This window comes from Musca autumnalis, unplaced genomic scaffold (assembly GCF_047663935.1).
Source record: "Musca autumnalis isolate F117 unplaced genomic scaffold, ASM4766393v1 scaffold_3, whole genome shotgun sequence".
Taxonomy (NCBI): Eukaryota; Metazoa; Arthropoda; class Insecta; order Diptera; family Muscidae; genus Musca; species Musca autumnalis.
In genome coordinates, this window is record NW_027411866.1 from 150,201,225 (window position 1) to 150,220,652 (window position 19,428).

At 40.1% G+C, this 19,428-nt stretch overlaps 1 protein-coding gene across 9 annotated transcripts in view; it reads left to right on the forward strand.

Moving 5' to 3' along the window:
- The window catches only part of ldd (lipid droplet defective), a 131,006-nt gene that overhangs the window by 86,066 nt on the left and 25,512 nt on the right, over positions 1-19,428 (forward strand). For all 9 annotated transcript variants that reach the window (XM_073974817.1, XM_073974821.1, XM_073974825.1 and 6 more), the window contains 6 exons: positions 8,401-8,543; positions 8,713-8,796; positions 8,865-9,005; positions 9,079-9,218; positions 9,285-10,348; positions 10,410-10,530. In XM_073974817.1, coding sequence (XP_073830918.1) covers positions 8,401-8,543; positions 8,713-8,796; positions 8,865-9,005; positions 9,079-9,218; positions 9,285-10,348; positions 10,410-10,530 — 1,693 coding nt within the window. The remainder of the gene's footprint in view (positions 1-8,400; positions 8,544-8,712; positions 8,797-8,864; positions 9,006-9,078; positions 9,219-9,284; positions 10,349-10,409; positions 10,531-19,428) is intronic.

Consider the following 19,428-nt stretch of genomic DNA (forward strand, 5'->3'; position numbering starts at 1 on the left):
TGTATATTCGTTCCTCTGTTCAATCTGGCTCTGGGTCTATCTACAGTTCCAGAAAAATGGCTGCTTCGATGGGATGTAGCCACAGATCCACTGGAGTTAGATGGATAGGTTTGGCGGGGCAGTTGAAAAGGTGTTCTGTGTCGTGCGGGCCCATGCCGCATACGCGATCGATCGATTTCCGCCCAATAAGAATTTAGGCGACTGCAATATCCCGAGCGTAGTTGAGCCAAAACTACTCTGGTTTGTCGTGGCAGCTGACGCTCCTCAGCTGCGATAGATGCGGGATGTACTCCGACTACTTTATTCACACTATAATTGCTTAAGGCCTTGGCAACTGCATCCGTGTGAATGCTATTCACACCTGCTTGATGTGCTTGTTGATCTAGGGGTTCTCTCCTGTATCGTTGGGCCTCTCCCTCTAGAGCATGCATATTCTTCCTGATCTGCTTGAATGTGTCGGGCCTACCCACAAGATGGTGATTGGGATGGCTAACACGGTAACGTCCAAGCAGGTACTGCAATGAATGCATCTCATTGTGTTGCTTTACTGGAAGAATCTTTGCCTCCTCATGTAGATGGTCCACTGAAGATTTGTGGAGGCACCCTGTTGCTGTTCTCAGGGCGGCATTCTGGCATGTTTGAATCTTTTTCCAATTCGTATCACATAATCTAGGGGACCAGACTGGAGCCGCATAGCTTACCACAGACCGATATATCGCGGTATATGTGGTCAACAAGGTTTCTTTATCTGCACCCCAAGTGCTGCCGGCCAGGGACTTGAGGACCTTGTTCCTACTTTTCAGCTTGTCGCAGATAGCAGGGGCGTGCGCGCACGACGTAAAAGTAGTGTCGAATGTGACCCCTAACATTTTAGGGCAGTTTGTGGTCGGAATTCTGCTACCGTCGACCACGACATTCAACTCACGCCCAAACTGCGCTGTCCATGTGGTGAAGAGAGTGGCTGTAGATTTTGTGGCGGAAATCTGCATATTCCTCGAGTGGAAAAAGGTGGTAAAATCGGCTAAATAGTTGTTCAGTCTCTCACAGATGTCATCAGGATAGGTACCCGACGCCAGGATCATCCGCATACGTTACGATCTCGATGCCGTCTGGAGGGGGCGGAATACAGGAGAGGTAGAGGCTAAACAGTTCCGGAGATATCACCCCACCCTGGGGACTCCCTGTTTCACTCTACGGGGTTTGGACTTCTTATTCCTGAATTCCACGTACGACCGACGTCCACACATATAGTTGTCTATCCAACGTTTCAAGCTTGGCCGGAGGGTTGTCTGCTCAATGTCCTCAAATAGCGTGGAGTGCCTGATTGTATCAAAGGCTTTTGATAAGTTAAGCGCCACCATCACTGTTCTATCGCACGGTCGTCTACGGTTGAGTACTTGACAGATATATGTGGTAATGGCGTGCAGCGCTGTTGTCGTGCTGTGCTGCTTACGGAATCCATGCTGATGATCGGCAACTTGATAGCTATTTCTGATACTGGGGAGCAGTAAGGCCTCAAGTGACTTTGTTACTCGCGACAAAAGCGAAATCGACCTGTGCGATTCACTTTTGCTGGCATCCTTGCCTGGCTTCCGTAGTGGGACCACCCTGCCCATTTTCCAGACTCCGGGAACAACGAGGGTGGCTAGCGCTAATTTGAGAACTTTAGTAAGATACTCGAATCCCGGCTCATCCACCTGCTTCAGCATTACCATGGAGATTCCATCAGGGCCCAACGCATTGGATGATTTAGCGTTCCTGATGACGTTCGCAACATCATCCATTTTAAATTTTGGTGGTTCATCCTCGCAGGAAGTGATATAATGCGACGCTGTACTCTCCTCTTCGGTCACTCCAGGGGTGTTCGACAAATTTTCGATTAAAATAACTTGCGCACCTTTTCGGATCAGTCAGGGTAACGTCACAAACCTTGCTGAGGTCCTATCTTCCTTCTTTCCGTGGTTCGAAAGTGGCTTAACATTTGTCCACAATTCACTTATTCCGGCTTCAATGTTGCAACCTTATCAGATGATTTAACCACTTTTCCCGCATATGCTCACCGACCAACCTGTTAACTTCAGTATCAGTCCGTGACTCTGGGGTCACTGGGATTGGCACGACGAAGCTCATCGCGCTCATTTGCTAAGCCTGTCGCCTCTGCTGGGAAGTTTGGTCTCACTTCAAGTATTCGACCAGCAGGTATACAGCGAACGGCTGCAGCAGTGATGATGTCTCGGAACGTGCTCTCCGCTACCCGAACATCAAGAGGATTGGTCGGATCTCTAAAGCGGTTGTTAGTGCATTATCTGAAACTCGGACATTTACTTTCCCCATGATTGATGAAAGTGCGGTGTGCAGACGTGCTGAAGTCGGGCGGTATGCTGATTAAGACAATAATGGGGGTTGTTACGTGACGTCATTTGTCAGACCAGGTGACACGATGGTAATGTCTGACGAACTTTCACACTCTCCGCTAATTCTGATAGGCGCTTCCTCATTGACCATGCAAAACGTGGAGCTATCAAACTGCTCATACAGCCCGCTGGCGGCGCAAATAGATAGCTTAAAATTTTTAAAGGTGAACGAAAACGCTCCTACCACGTCTGATAAATGACGTGTATTGGCAACAAGTAATTTTCCTTGGCGGTAGTTTTCTGAACCATGGACACGCTGATTGGCAAACGTTAAGAGAATTTAGCAATCACCACTTCAGGAGCTGCCAATTTCCTCAGTCCTCAATTTATCGTTAGCTTAGGTTGAAGAGTGGGGCGAGTAATCGCTACATGCCCATACACTTAAGCCAGAAGTAGGCCGACTGTGCGCTCTAGACTAGATTTATGTGAAGAAGGGGACTCTGCCATATTTTATTTAAGAAATTCTGTGCCCTTGACAATATCCCTTAATTGTTTCAGGTCGTTTACCATTACCTGATTAAGATCTGGTATTGTGTCGTTCCCTAGAAACTGGGATCTGATGTTTGCGAAAACGGGGCATTGGCAGAGAAAATGTTCCAGTGTTTCGTTATCTTACCCGCATGCCCTGCAAATGCTGTTATCTGCACAATTACTTTTGTGCAGATGAGCTTGTAAACCCAGGTGACCTGTAAGGACACCTGTAAGCCTACTCAACTCTGCTTACCTAGCAGTAATAGGTTTTTAGTTTTTTCCTCATTTGGGTCTTCCCATATGATTTTTGGGCTTTCCTCTATTTCCTTTCTATTACAATTTACCGTTAGGCACTTATATTGTACCAGAAGCCTGGAAAGATGGCAGGGTGGTCCCGCTACTGAAACCAAGAATGCCAACAGAGGCGAATTGTACAAGTCGATTTCTCAGCTGTCGTCAGTAGCGAAGATTCTAGAGGCACTACTTCTCCTCATGAGAAGAACCAGTTTTCCAGTTGCCCTACATCAGCATGGATTCCGGAAAATGCACGGCACCATAGTAGCATTACATGCCTTATCCACACAGGAAGAGATCTAATGCGACGTAGTACTCATCTCTTCGCCCTGTCACTGCCGGGGTGCTCGACAAACTGTCAATTGAAATAACTTGCTCACCTCTTCGGATCACTCAGCGTAACATTGTACCGTGACTGCGGTCCATTCTTTCTTATTTCTAGGGTTCGAGAGTGACTTACTCATGGTCCACAATTCAATTATTCCGGCTCCAATGTTCCAACCTTATAAGATGATTTAACCACTTGTTCCACTCATCCTCACCGACCAACCTGTTAACTTCCAGAGTGAGCTTTCTGACTATTGTTTGTCTTGACAGCTGGTGTTATTTTGCTGTGAAGGATGGGGTGGTCTTCATTGTGACCTGAAATGTACGTTGATCTAAAGGTTCACGTTTTTACCTTTTCTAAATCATGAAGATATCTCCTGACGCGTCACATAATTACGTGGTTGTCCACCACATTGTGGGAGGAATGCTTACGGCGATAACACAAAAGCTTCTTGTTTGCTGATGCACCCGTAAACCCTCCCCTTCTCATAAACGTGGTCCACTGGTGTCATGAATAGGCATTCTGGAATATTCATCCACTACGTAGCGCAAACGCTTGTATACCACACTGGCGCCGCACAGCTTACCGACCGACCTGTTTCTTTATAAGATGTCAACTAGGTTTCTTTGTCGGTTTCAGAAACTTGTTTCTTCTTTTGACCATGTCGCAAATAGCAGTGGCTTACGCGGACGACTATCAAACGTTACATTCAATACTCTGGAGTAGTTTGTGGTCGGAATTAGGACACCATAGAAAATATGTTCAGAAGGAATCTCATTTCAGCCGCCCAGGTGGTAAACAGTGTGACAGTAGATTTTACAGCGGATGTTTTTATATTCCTCAGATGGAAGAACTGCACTAAGTCAGCTATGTAGACGTTTAACCTATTACATATGTATGTCATCGACGACCCGACGCCAAGATCGTACAATCATCCGCACACGTTACTATCTCAATGATGTATGGGGATGTGGAATTTCAGAAAGGTAGAGATTAAACAGTTCTGGATATATAACACCGCCTTTGGGAACTCCCGGTTTCAATCTACGAGTCTTAGAATTCTTATTTCTGAATTCCACAAGTGATTGGCGTCTGAGTTCTGTCCTCGACTGAAATGTGTGGATAAGGCATGAAATGCTACTGTGGTGCCGTGCATTTTGCGGAATCCATGCTGATGTAGGGCAACTGGAAAACTGGGGAGAAGTAGTGCCTCTAAAATCTTCGCTACTGACGACAGCTGAGAAATCGACTTGTACAATTCGCCTCTGCTGGCATTCTTGGTTTCAGTAGCGGGACCACACTGCCATAATTTCAGGCTTCTGGTACAATATAAGTACCTAACGATAAATTGAAATAGAAAGGAATTAGGGAAAATCACAAAAATCCTATGGGGAGACCCAACTGAGGAAAAAACCTATTGCTGCTAGGTAAGGCAGAGTTGAGTAGGCTTTCAGGTGTCCTTACAGCTCACCTGGGTTTACAAGCTCATCTGCACAAAAGTAATTGTGCAGATAACAGCATATGCAGGTCATGAGCAGAAGATAACGAAACACTGGAACATTTTCTCTGCCAATGCCCCGCTTTCGCAAACATCAGATCCCAGTTTCTAGGGAACGACACGATACCAGATCTTAAACGACATGAAGCAATTAAGGGATATTGTCAAGGGCTCAGCATTTCTTAAATAAAATACGGCAGAGTCCCCTTCTCCACATAAATCTAGTCTAGAGCGAACAACCGGCCTATTTCTGACTTAAGTGTATGTCCAACAGAGCATATGGCGATTACTCGCCCCTCTTTTCAACCTAACCTAACCTGACCTAACCTAACCTAACGATAAATTGAGGACTGAGGAAATTGGCAGCTCCTGAAGTGGTGATTGCTAAATTCTCTTAATCTTTGCCAATCAGCGTTTCCATGGTTCAGAAAACGACCCCCAAGGAAAATTACAGGTTGATTAACGGAGATTGTCACAGTTCGCCAGACTTAATCATCGTGTTACCTGTTCTGACAAATGACGTCACCCGCCAGCCCATAGTTTATCTTGGATCAGACTATCTCCCCATTATTGTCTCCATCAGCATACCACCCGATTTCATCACCTCTGAACGCCGCACTTTCATCAATCATGGGAAAGCTAATTGTTCGAGTTTCATAGAGTTCACTAACCACCGCTACCAGAAAGGATGTTCCGAGACATTATCACTGCTGCAGCCGCTCGCTATATACCTGCTGGTCGTATACTCGAAGAGAGACCAAACTTCCTAGTAGAGGCGACAGGATTAGCAAACCCAGCGACCCAGAGTCAGGGACTGATACTGAAGTTAACAGGTTGGTCGGTGAGCATAAGCGGAACAAGTGGTTAAATCATCTGATAAGGTTGCAACAGTGAAGTTGGAATAAGTGAATTGTGGGCAACGGTTAAGCCACTCTCGAACCCTGGAAAGAAGGAAGATAGGACCTCAGTAAGGTTTGCGACGTTACGCTGACTGATCCCAAAAAGGTGCGCAAATTATTTTAATCGAAAATTTGTCGAACACCCCTGGAGTGACAGGACTAAGAGGAGAGTACTGCGTCGCATTGTATCACTTCCTGCCGAGGATGATCCAACACAATTAACAATGGATCGTGTTCCGAATGTCATCAGGAACGCCAAATCATCCCTGATGGAATCTCCTTGGAAATGCTGAAACAGCTGGATGTGCCTGGAGTCGAGTAACGCACTAAAGTTCTCAACTTGTCGCTAACCTCCCACATCATTCCCGAAGTCTGGAAAATGGGCAGGGTGTACCGATCAGGGAGGCAAGGATGCCAGCAAAGGCGAAGCGTACAGACCGATTTCGCTTTTGTCGAATGTAGGAAAGACCCATGAGGCTTTAGTCCTCCCCAGCGTTAGAAATAGCTATCCAGTTGCCGATCATCAGCATGGGTTCCGTTAGAATTACAGTACGACAATAGCGCTGCACGCCATCTCCACACATATTAGTCGAGGACTCAACCAGAGCAAGGCGTGTAATAGAGCAGTGATGGTGGCGCTTGCCTTATCAAAAGCCTTTAATACTGTCAAGCACTCCAATCTGTTTAAGGACATCGAGCACACAACCCTCTCGCCAAGTATGAAACTTTGGATAACCAATTATATGTGTGGATGCCAGTCGTGCGTGGAATTCAGAAATAAGAAGTCTAAGCCCCATAGACTAAAATAGGGAGTTCCCCAAGGTGGAATGATATCTCCGGAATTTTTAACCTCCACCTCTCTTATATTCCGCCCCCTCCAGACGGTATAGATATCGCAATGTATGCGGTTGATTGTAAGATCTCCGTACCTGACCGTCGCTAATGTCATTTGTGAAAGGCTGAACTCCTATTTGAATAATTTTACCATCTTTTCCACACGAGGAATATGCAATTATACGCCACTAAATCTACGGCCACTCTGTTTCCCAAATGAACGGCAGAGGTGAGAACAGAGTTGAATGTCATGGTCGATATTAGCGGAATTGCGACCTCAAATGACCTAAAATTCTAGGGGTCACACTCGACAGCATGTCCATGTCGTTGACGCATGCCACAGCAGTCTACGACAAGCTGAGATGTAGGAACTAGGTCCTCAAGTCCCTAGTACTTGGGGTGCAGATAAGGAAACTTCTTTGATAATATAACGCGATAAGTGGGTCTGTGGTAATCTATGCAGCGCCAGTTTGGTTTGCGAATATGAGTGCAACGCGATGGAACAATATTCAAACCTATCAGAATGGCGTCCTGAGATCTGATACAGGGTGCCTCCTCATGTCTTCAGTGGACCACCTAGATGAAAAGACAAAGATTCTTCCAGTACAGCAACACAATGAGAGCTATCCTAATCACCATATGGTTGCATGTCAGGAGGGATCTTCATGATCTACAAAAAGAAGTCCAACGTTACAAGAGAGAACCCCCAGATCAACTAGCCTATCAACGGGTTTAAATGGCATTCCCACGGATGCGGTCGCAGATGCCATAAACAACTATCCTCGGAGAACATCCCCCATCTATCGCAGCTGAGGAGCGTCAGCTGGCACGACAAACCTCAAATACGCTCAACTACGCTCGGGATGGTGCAGCCGTCTAAATTCCTATAGGACAAGGTCGCAGACACCTTGCAAAACATCTGCCCAGCATGCGGCACAGGCCCGCACGACAAACTGCACCTTTTCAACTGCCCTGCCAAACCTACTCAACTAATTCCAGTAGATCTGTGGTTACATTCCATCGAAGCAGCCACATTCCTAGAACTGGAGATAGACCCCGAGCCAGATTAACTTAGACACTATTACAACAACAATAACCATTGCCTAGGATGGAACGTCAGACGGATAATACCCTCTAAAAACGAACTAATATAAGGCATATAACGCAGGACACAATTATTCATCGGCGGTATGTACATATTGAGCAACTCTACCGCGGTAGGTCCACATTTTACTACTACCTCCAATACATTCCATGTATGGGTAACAAGAGTTAAGCTTAAACGATATGTTTATGTAGAGGACGGACCGGTGTTTAAGAAAGGCAAGTCCTCCTCCGCTTCTTGTACGTTCCTTTCGCAAAACTTTGTTACAAGTCTGCAATATGCACCCATTCCCTACATTCATTACATCTGGCAAACGGAACAGTTCAATGACCCTGGGTTCTTCTCGCTACCGACACGTATCAAAAGTGCTCGAGGTATATCTCATCCCAAATTGTTCCTTATTGTGGGGGACATATTTTTCAGTGGGGACATATTTCCTATTTTAGCAGATCATGAGGAAGTGTTTTCTAAACCCCATTTTTTATACAAAAAGATTTATGGAGGCAATTGTCTTTAGCTTTTAGAACATTTTTATCGTTTTTGCTATTTATTTTCAGGTTAAAGCCAATCGTTGATGTGGTGCAAATTGTAATCAATGACGATGGAATGTTCAATGCATTGATCGAATTACCGGAAAAGGCGAATTTTATAAATGCCGTTACATCGATTGTGACAAATTCACATTTTAATGAGATTCGAGGTGAGAATGGTCTAAAGATAACTTTTGAGTTGAACTGAATAGCAATCATTCGTGGTTATTCATGCAGATGTCAGCCCTCAGGCGAACATAAAGCTCAACTCTAAATTAGAGGCCCATACATGTAAAAATTTAAATAAAATATTCGCTTAATTTGATACTTTTTTTGCAGCAAATATTGAGAAAGTCGTTGGTATGGTACCAGATGTGGAGAAAGCCCTTAACGGCAGCTTTGACATAAAGAAATTATTTTCAAGTAAGTCAAATTTTAAAATCCTAGTTAAATCTTTAACCCTAATTTGATTTTCACCTAACTCCCCCTAGGTCGTGAAACATTCGTCAAAGCCGGTCATTTAGTTTGTGGTCATCCATTTCCAAGTATTGATACAATACCATTGGTTTCGGATATCTTAGAATCGGAAGATTTCAGTAAATCCAATGATGATGAGTTAAATGCTATGCCAAGTATGAAAATTATGCACAAAAATTTGAGGTTAGGTCACTAAAGAAAGCACTCTCTCTCTCTTTGATATTATAGCTCAATATTGTAAAAAACTCTACATGGATGTGACAAGCACAAATTTTGGTAAAATAACGTGGGATGTAGTTAAACCAATTATACAGGGTAAAATTCTCTTTGCACCCACAACAGAGGATACAAATTCGATTATGGCATTGGTAAGTAGGGTTATGCTACCATAACTGAGGTTATGTTTATGTTCATAAATTCTATTTTTTTTTCAGTCCAACTCCACATTTCAAGAATTTGATCGTTTAAAAATGTTATCTGTGGCCTTTCAACAAATTCTCACTAAGCTAAAACAACCTGGCAGTTTTCAGGAAGCTTTCGATTCTCTTTTGGCCCTGGCCAAGTCTCCCTTCGTTCGCAAGTTAATTGGCGATGAATTCGATTTGGATGAAGTTGAAAAAGTCATTGACCGTATACGTACCGATCCCGTTGTTTATGATGTTATAAATACTGTTAAAAATCTCTTGGAATGTTTGTCTGTGGATCGTTTTCTATCATTCGATACGGAAGATGAGCTAAGACGCCACGCCTTTGATTTGAATCAGCGCCGACTATTCTATGCTGCAATTTATTTCAATCAAACAGAAACGGAAAATGTCTCGTACAAACTGCACATGGATACCCAAAATACCCAACCAACAATAGAAAATCGTAATCGTTTTTGGTTCCCTGGACCATCTGGGTCCATGTTATTGGATTTGAAATATCATCGTGGTTTTGTACAAATAAAACACTCCATTGATATGGCCATAATAAGGCATAAGAAAGAGAAATTGCAAAAGCTGGGCATATTGCCGGCTCCAACACCACCTCCACCAAGCGGTCCTCTTTTTAATGTTGAAATTGAGACTGGCGACGAAGATGAAGACTATGAGGACGAAGATGAGGAAGATGATTGGTTTACAAGTTCAAATACCACCCAGAGTGTCAATGCAACGGAGGAAACACCGCCCAAAAAGACCCTGGTATCATCTATTGTATCAGGAATAGCAATGGATGAAGTGCAACCGGAGACAACTTATCCACCAACAACCGAAGAAACAGTGGCTGAAACATCCACCGAATCTATGGAGGTTCAAACAACCATGCTCCCCTCGTTTTCAAATGATTTATCCCAGATCTTGGAAGGCGGCAATGTTTTAAAACGTCAAAAACGCCAGGGACTTGGAGATTTGTTTGCCAACTTAGGCTCCCAGAGCACTGAAGTGAATAATTTTGAAATTGATAATTTAAAATATTTTACAAAACAATTTCCCTATCCTGCATACACAAGAGATGAGTAAGTTTGTCTGAATCTAAAATTTATTTGAAAGAGTTCTTATTAGATCCATATTTTTCAGTTTCAAAACTGGCCTCTACTTGGCCCAAGCTATTCAGCTTGCCTTCTTCATTGGTTTGGTGGCGGAAATTGCTGCTAGCGTCAGACATTTGATTTGGATGAGAGAGTCTAAGAATTCAATGGTGAGTATTAGGATTTTTCCTCTACTAATGCTGAAAATGGGGGTATTTATAATGAAGGTGAAGGAAGGACGTCTTTGTAGATGGGTCTGGAGGGTTTCTTTATTTATTTATTTTTGTTTATATGTTGCGAAGAAGCCATTTGGCCTATTAATGTCACAACATGCAAAAAAACTACAAATGTGTTCTTCGAATCAGGAAATGTATCTCAAAATATTACAATTCAAATCTTATAATAATAAGTATTTAATTAAATGTACACATGTGTGTGCGCAAAACAACTACAAGGCAAAAATAAGGCTCCCCAGCCAAAATGAAGAAAGAGTTATCATATGCCTATTGTTGGTAATATACAAATTGAATCAATGCATCAGTAATTCCAATACAGTAGAATCTACAAAAAATGACAAGATATATACGTGACAATAATATCACATCAGCCCATCGTATTATTAACAGCAAAGCTTTCAAACCTTCGTCGAAATACACTTCTGGAAAACGAAAACTGCCGTAGCTATGCAGGAAGTTGATTCCACAAACGTGCAGAGCGAATAATGAAAGATCTTTCGTATAAAGATGTGGAAAAACGTGGAAAAATTAATTGTGTGTTTCTAGTAGATCTAAAAAAAACAAGCCGATCTCGCAGGAAACCAGGTAGTTCAAAAATTACCGATTTATAAAGAAATGAAACAACTCGTTGCTGAACAAAAACATTAAAAGGCACTCCTATGAAAATCATTGCCTGTTCCGAAATATGTTCAGATCGGCGCATGTTATATACATATCTTACAATCATGTTGAACAGTTTTTCTACTTTAACAAAAAGTTCCTGCGTTGTACCCGATATCACTTCTATACCATAGGAAATGATCGATATTAACATAGAATAAGCAAGCTTTTTCTTGACAAAGACGGGCAAATAGAATTCAGTAGAATACAATTTCCGAAGCATATTAACTACTCTTGGGTATAACGCATCTATATGCGCTGAAAATCAAGTTTTGTGTCGAGTATAACTCCTAAACATTTTAAACGATCAGACGACACAATGGACCCAGAATCATTGCTTTGGTTTTAGAAACATTCACAACAAGGTTATTGTTACCTAACCAACGCGATATAGAGCATAAGGTAGTATTTATATCATGCTCTAACTGAGGGCTAGATTCACCTTTAAAAAGTAAATGTATGTCATCAGCATACAAAAATGGACGACAACTGCTATTATATAACGAACTTCCAATGTCATTGACATATAAAACGAAAAGAAGAGGCCCTAAAATGGAACCTTACGTCTGCTGGAAATAACACCGTTAAGGGAAATGTACTGAGAACGTCCCGACAAATAGGAACAAATTAACTTACAAGAAGTGCTATCAAATGCATATTTACAGCGTAGCTTCTCTATTAACCTCGAATGGTCCACACAATCAAACGCCTTGGACAAATCCAGGGCAACAAGAACACTACTCTCACCTCCATCAACAGTCTCCCTAATCAGATCCGTTAAATCCACGCCTGAAGCCACGGCAAAATATACATTCAAAACATTAACGTCAAAATCCGTTTCGAGGTTACTGTCAGTACCAACGACACCGCCAGCACGAAGCTGTCGCCAGACCTGTGCTGCGTCTTGTCCACTAAAACGTTTTGTGTAGTATTTCCTACGTTCATTTCTAAGAACAGACTTAGCTCTGTTTCTAAGGGTACAATATACTGCTCTATTTTGCTGCGTAGGACATCTTAAAAAGTTCTTGTATGCCATATCTCGCAAAGATTTAGATAGTATTATAGATCTACTATTTAACCACGACTCCGCTGAAGAAATTACTCGCTTTCTCACGATGGGAACAAATGAAAAGAGATCCGCAATAAGCGAATCGAGAAATGAAAGCTGCATATCAACATTAGACGTGCAATAAAAACTGCTAAAGTCTACTCCCACAAGATATTCGTGGAAAGTGTCCCAATTGATATTATTAAAGTCACGGAACTCGAAAAATTGTTCTGAATTAGAAATGTTTATATCAATGGCACCAAATATTAAAGCATGGTGCGAGATAGAGGGGCATTGGACTTGATCAGAGAATATATAAAAACAGGTAAAACAACTTTTTAAGTTAAACGGTTTTATGTTAAACATACATTGCAATGTTTAAGATAAATGTACTAAAAACCAAAAAATAATAAAATAGATAGAGTCGTGGGAATTATAAACATATGCATAGACTAGACTAAAATAAAACCGTGGGGCACGTCAATTGTCTACAAATTATCGACTTAATGTGCGATAGAAGAATCGTTTAATTCGTCGTTAGGCAGTTGGCCCGCAGACGGTGAGGAAATTACTTACTATTTTCTTGCTCATGGAAATTCCAATATAGTCCGGTCAAAATAGACATGCGTATAAGGGGGAAATAGCAAAAATTCCCACAAAGCTGAATTTTGGTGGAGAGCTAGGGTTAGCCATTAGAAGCAACGTTCTAAAAGTCCCCATCGATCCCATGTGTGCAAAAAAAGTTATTCGGGTTCAAAGGTCATTTTTGGAGGCATTATTCAGTTTTTTTAATTTTTCTCAAAAACGGTAAGACATAGCAAAAGCCGGCTAAAGTATAAGTTGTAGATTTAATAATTGTCTACAAGAGAGGTCTTTATGATTCTTAAAAAAGACTTACCATTTTCGAGTTATCGCGATCTAAAGGTCACATAAAAAATTAGCCGCGTAAGTACATTATGAGACGAGCTGGTTAAGATAAAGACACTATGTGTTAGATACTTACGTAAGCTTTCAAACGATATCAGCTTTGCAGTAATCGGTTCAGTAGAACCGGGTCTAACCCGGTTTTTAAATTTGGCCTTTCGGGTCGAATATCCGGCGAACCGGATCCGCAATAGTTGAAAATTATACATTTCCGTAATCAGTGCAACAAACCCTACCTTCGGACAAAACTTGAAAAAAAATCGGAGAGTTTTCGTTGGGGTCGTTCCCGTTGGGCTTTCGATTATACATGTGGGTTAAATGGGCTATTTTTGCATAAAATAACTCTAACATTGAATAACTCTACTAAACACGCTCCGATTTTGTTGAAATTTTTTTTAGAGGATAGCTATAATTTCGCTCTTCAAGAAAATATATATTTTTTGAGGGGACAGACCCGTTTACTTCGCTTATTTTAGCCGGTTCGTCTGAATATGTGCATATTTCCCTTATAAGTGCATAAAAATCATGTGTTTTTTAGAACACCTATATCTCAAGAATGGTTCCTTCTAGGAAAAAAATTATAGAGGTCAAACTTGTAGATAATTTTCTTGTCTACAATATTTACTTTAGTCACTTTTTGATTAGATTAACTGTTTTCAAGAAATAAATCCGAAAACCTAAAAACCCTTAAGATTTGACCTTTGACCCCGAATAATTTTTTTTGCACACATGGGATCGATGGGGACTTTTGGGACGTTGCTTCTAACGGCAAACCCTAGCTCTCCACCAAAATTCAGCTTTGTGGGAATTTTTGCTATTTCAATGTCTATTTTGACCGGACTAAATAGTTATACACTCCATGTAAATAAAAGAGATGTTTCAACTAGTTTATCGTTGGACATTCACATTGCTGGCTGGCGAGGAATCGTTTCGCTGCTCGTAGTTTGTCTTTAATCGACAAGGTACTACTCGCTCACCACTATGAAACCCTAAAACTCGCTTATAATCGAGCTTGCTATCTTGTTTCCACATTCTAGCCCTACTTATCACACGTCCATCTTTGTCGGTTGAACAACTGCCTAATTATAGTGTAACATTACAAAACAAACATTTTAATCAACGATTGTAGACAATTGACGTGCCCCACGGTTTTATTTAAGTCTAGTCTATGCATATGTTTATAATTCCCACGACTGTATCTATTTTATTATTTTTTGGTTTTTAGTACATTTATCTTAAACATTGCAATGTATGTTTAACATAAAACCGTTTAACTTAAAAAGTTTTTTTACCTATTTTTATTTTCTAGTTTTTAGTTTTTATTTCGCATTCTGTTTAATTCATTTAGTGCTTCATTATTGCAAGGTTTCTTGCCCGTTAGTTTATTGCAGTCCAACTCCTCTATACGTAGTCCCTGCAAAGATCTTACTCTACTAAGAGCCACGTAGGCTTGACCTTCTTCAAACAGTTTCGCACCTAAGTATACGACTGCGTGATCCACAGTGCTGGACAGCATTCTATGTATTGTAGAAGCCCATGATAGTATTAAAGGCAACACACATCTGTGTGTATCGCTCACGTTGCTTTGTTAACCTGGCTTCATATTCTTCAGGCGTTTCTGACGCCGTCATTTGTGTATATCGCTATTTCTATCACCTTCACTTTCTTTAGCTCATTTTGCTTTATACTTTTCTTTCGCTTTTTGAAGCCTTCGTTTACGTTGTGTTACAGTTTCTGTTTTATTTGTGTTTGTATTTTTTATATATTTTTTTTTTACCATTTTGTTCCCACGAGTAATGGACATTTAAACGGTCGACCCCCCCCCCCCCCAGAGGTCCAATAAAGGGGCAAGGCTATGTACAAGAAGAGGCGCCTGAGTCTTGAGGGGAAAACGCTAACGACATATCATTTTTATCCACCCTAATGCCATACAGTTATCGGCGCGTTTTAACCTTTCACCTTAAATTGGGTGGTGTACCGCTAACGACGTATCATTTTTAGCCACCCTAACGCCACACAGTCCTCAAAACGATAAAAAAATCTTGACTTGGGTGGTGGATTCAGGCTGGATTAATCAGATACCTAAATTACAGATTCAATTTCTAAATTTAAATCTTAATTATACGCCATTTAGTGGCTGCGCCCATCTTAAATATTGAGGTTGTATAGTGCACTGTATTCTTCTTGTCAAGCCCTTTTATTTGATACCCATATTGGTGGGATTGATAAAAAATTGTTATCAGCCATTTGGTAGCGGCGGCCATCTTAGATTTCATTTTGCATAGTAAATTGTATTCTACTTGTAGAGACCTTTCATTTGATACCCATGTTGATGGGATTGATAAAACCTAAGTTATCCGCCATTTTGTAGAGGCCGCCATCTTGGATTTTAATTTTATATAGTACATTGTATTCTTCTGGTTGAGCACTTTCATTTGATACCCATATTGATGGGATTGATAAAACCTACGTTATCCGCCATTTTGTAGCGGCGGCCATCTTGATATTATAATGATAATCAATAAACATAATTGTATTGTCACCAAAATCCAAAGTGTATACATAATTTCAGATTAATCGGTTGACAGGAAGAGGGTGACATTTGAATTACTAAATTTGACCCAATAATAAATAATAAAACAAACGGGGTGAGCTAAATAAAACCATTTAAAAAGAGCATGAATTACTATAGACAAAAAAATCTATTAGTGAAACAGAGTTAGTAGCAATATTAAAATGTGTAGGAAGAGAGTTATGACTAACTGAAAGACCAACACGTAGGCAAGCATTCCTCATTTCAGACGACTTGGAAATGTCAAACAAGTTGCAGTTAAAGTCTCCAACTGCAACTATAGTATCGTACCTCGAAAATATGTCTTCATGTTCTTCCTCAAAGCATGAAATATTGCCGTGTGGCAAATAAACCACAACAAAAAGAACATTCCTTACACCTAAAGTTCGATAAAAAGGGACTCGCAAACACCAGGATTTGAAGAACGAAAAACGACCTTATGTTCAATGCCATTTAAAACGTAAATACCAACTCCTCCTCCCCTAGTATTTGGACGGTCATTGCGTACAAATGAGTAGCCAGCACCGACGTAGCCAGGGGGGGGAGCCCGGGGGGCCCGGGCCCCCCCCCCGAAATGATTTTCGATCCCATAGGATATTAGCTTATGTTACACATTTTTTGTTAATTTTTGAATAAAATTTTAAAATGTTTTAAATTTTTCAAGAAATATGTAAAGTATTTGGAGGAAGTATTGCAGAGAATTATTTAACTACATTGATATACTTATTGTCCAACATATTTGAAAGTATAAAGACTAATGAACACGTTAGGCTTTTTGAGCAATTTGTTAAGTTTAAAGGTGTTTAAGTGTTTATTGGTAATTTTAGGCTGAATGCAAGTGTTACTGAGTTCAGAAGAAACTGTTTATTTGTATTTGTTAAGGCTTATAAACACCATCTAGACAAAACATTGTTGCGATCTTTTGTTTTTGAAATTTTTGATAAGAGTAATTCAACAATAAAAGATACAATCGTTGCTTAATTTTGTGGTTTTAAATTTTTGTATATAGTTTCTAAAACGTTTTTGGAATGAACTATTTTGAACATCATAACAATTACAAATTCTGTATTATATTTGAAATTTGCAAAAAAAACATATCAACCATATTTTATGATATAATTCTGTTCCACCGCAGTGTCGCCCGTTGAGATTATTTAAAACTGGTCTCTTGCTACAAATTAGTAAATGCCTATTGTACAAAAAATGATTTTTCTGTCGTATTTTTATGTTTTTGAGTTTTGTTTGACCTTGTGAATGATAATAAAATCAAGATTATTGAGGTTAAAGTTTATATTTTATTTATTGCATATTATTTCCTATAATTGGAAATTACATAGAATTTCATCTTCATTGTATTTTGGGAAGTACTTTCAATGGATACACATTCCTAGAAATGTTCCTTTTCCTTCTTCGGCAAAGGACTTTGTGACGACAAACGAAATAAAAAAAAAAAAAAACTGGTCGGAAACAGATTCTTCTTCATCAAAATCTCAACAAGTTTCAGTCGGCTTTGCGGACAGGAATATACCCGCTTGTGTGAACTGAAACTTTCATCTATGGGCAGATCGAACAACGGCTACACAACTAAAATCCCTTAACCCAAACCTATGTATTAGGAGATTTTCAGAATTGTGTAGCCATTTGCGGACGTATGAACTTGTTAATAAAATATAGATTTTTATCATTGATCACAAGTGTTGCGGAGAAGGTACCTGAAGAAATGGACCGGACCAACATAGTTTATTTTAGAAGTAGATATCATTTTGGGGGTCATTCCTTTTAAAAGATATTGCGCCCAACAGTCATTTCAGTTCTTCACCAAGGTTGTTCATTTTCGAGCTTAAACTAAGTTTGGACAAAATATTACTAAATCCAAATCTGTGGCTCTATTCACGAAAAATCGCACATACCGCTTTAGCTAAAATTCTTGATATTTGAGGGAAAATTCCAGGAGGAGTAGACCGAAAATCACCATCTTCGAACTTTATATAAGGCTCGAAGGAATATCGCGATAAAGTTGTCGTGCGCACCAATCACTACACATGATTGCCGTAGGTGTTCTTAACAGCTTTCGGGCCATTTTCTCTCAAAGTATGGACTTGCCCCTGAAAAAACATGTACTGTAGTAATAGAAGACCCGAGAACGCTTGTTGCAAAATACCAAAGCGTTTCCCGAGAGGTATTTTTGTTTATTAATTTATTTATTTCATATTTTTACTTATAACTAAATTATTACCATAAAGGAAGTGAAGCCATATTCACTAATTATCCAGAGAGGTCTTAAACTGCACTTCCCTGAAAATTTTAGAAATACTCTGTGGAAGGATATCGATAGAGTGGATCGATATTGTCCATATTCGAAGATGATCGAAATGTGACAAAATATAACGAAGGCCAAATTTTGGACAGAGTCGGTTGATTTGTTCGAGAATTATCTTGTTCTCCAGGCAGCCACCCAGATGGACGAACATAGCTAACTGGACTCCAAATTTTCTGAACACATTTCTTCCAAAAACTCTTTGCCCTTAAAATCGTTATTTCGATGAGGCACATTTTGACTAAAGGCTGAGTGTATAAAAAATTTAGACCTTGGATTGGCGCAAGAATTTCATTTTAAAAGAATTTAAGACTGGTTGCCAGAGTTTTCCTAGTTCCTGATGAACTTATGAGAAGATCCACCATAGGAAACCAGAATTTCTGTAAGAGAAGTCCGACGATTGTCCCGCGATTGGGTGTTAGAATTTCATCATGGATAGAATCACTCTTGCTCAGCATTAGTTCTCTATCAAGAAAACCACTATGAGCCTTCAGAAATTCTTTGCGATAAAATCTACCATTGGACACCAAAATATACTTAGGAAAATAACTACAATAGGTTTCTTTATGACAATAACAACGATTGAATTTCCGAAATTGACCATATTTTGACGCGGCAGTGTGATAAAAGACAAAAAAGAGACACGTATCTCGGCGTTTTTTCTTTATTTATATAACTCCTAAATATACCTGTAAATATAAAAATACTACTGGATAACGCCACGATATCGGAACGTTCCCTCTGAATAAATCAATTCTCTACTAATCCCATTTTCCTTCCATAAATTGCTCAATAGAATTCCAGTGGAAAATTGAAGCCGTGATTTTGAACTTTTGTGAAGTAGGAAACAAAGGAAAGGTCCTCAACATTCCATGTAAACAACAAAATTAAATATTAAGATATTTCTAAGGTTTTCCGATTGTATACTCTTTCTTTTGGTATTACCGAAGTGATATCACTGAATTACATAACATTCACTGTAGTTGTGAGTTATTTGATAAATGATACATCCAAAAATATATGCTATTATTAATATACGAGGGCAGTTCGGAAACTTCTTAGCCTAGCACAAAAAGCGCGGTATAAACAGAAAAAAGTTAAGTGTTTTGGAAACTTCCATCTCTGTTATGAACACATGTTAAATTCGCAATTTTTTTACAATGGAAAAATTAGAAATGCGTGCTGACATTAAATATTTACATAAAAAAGGTTTATCGGGACAAGAAATTCATAATGATATGGTGAATGTGTTAGGTGAAAGTGCTCCTTCATATGCAACAGTACAGTAAATTGGGTTGCTGAATTTAAACG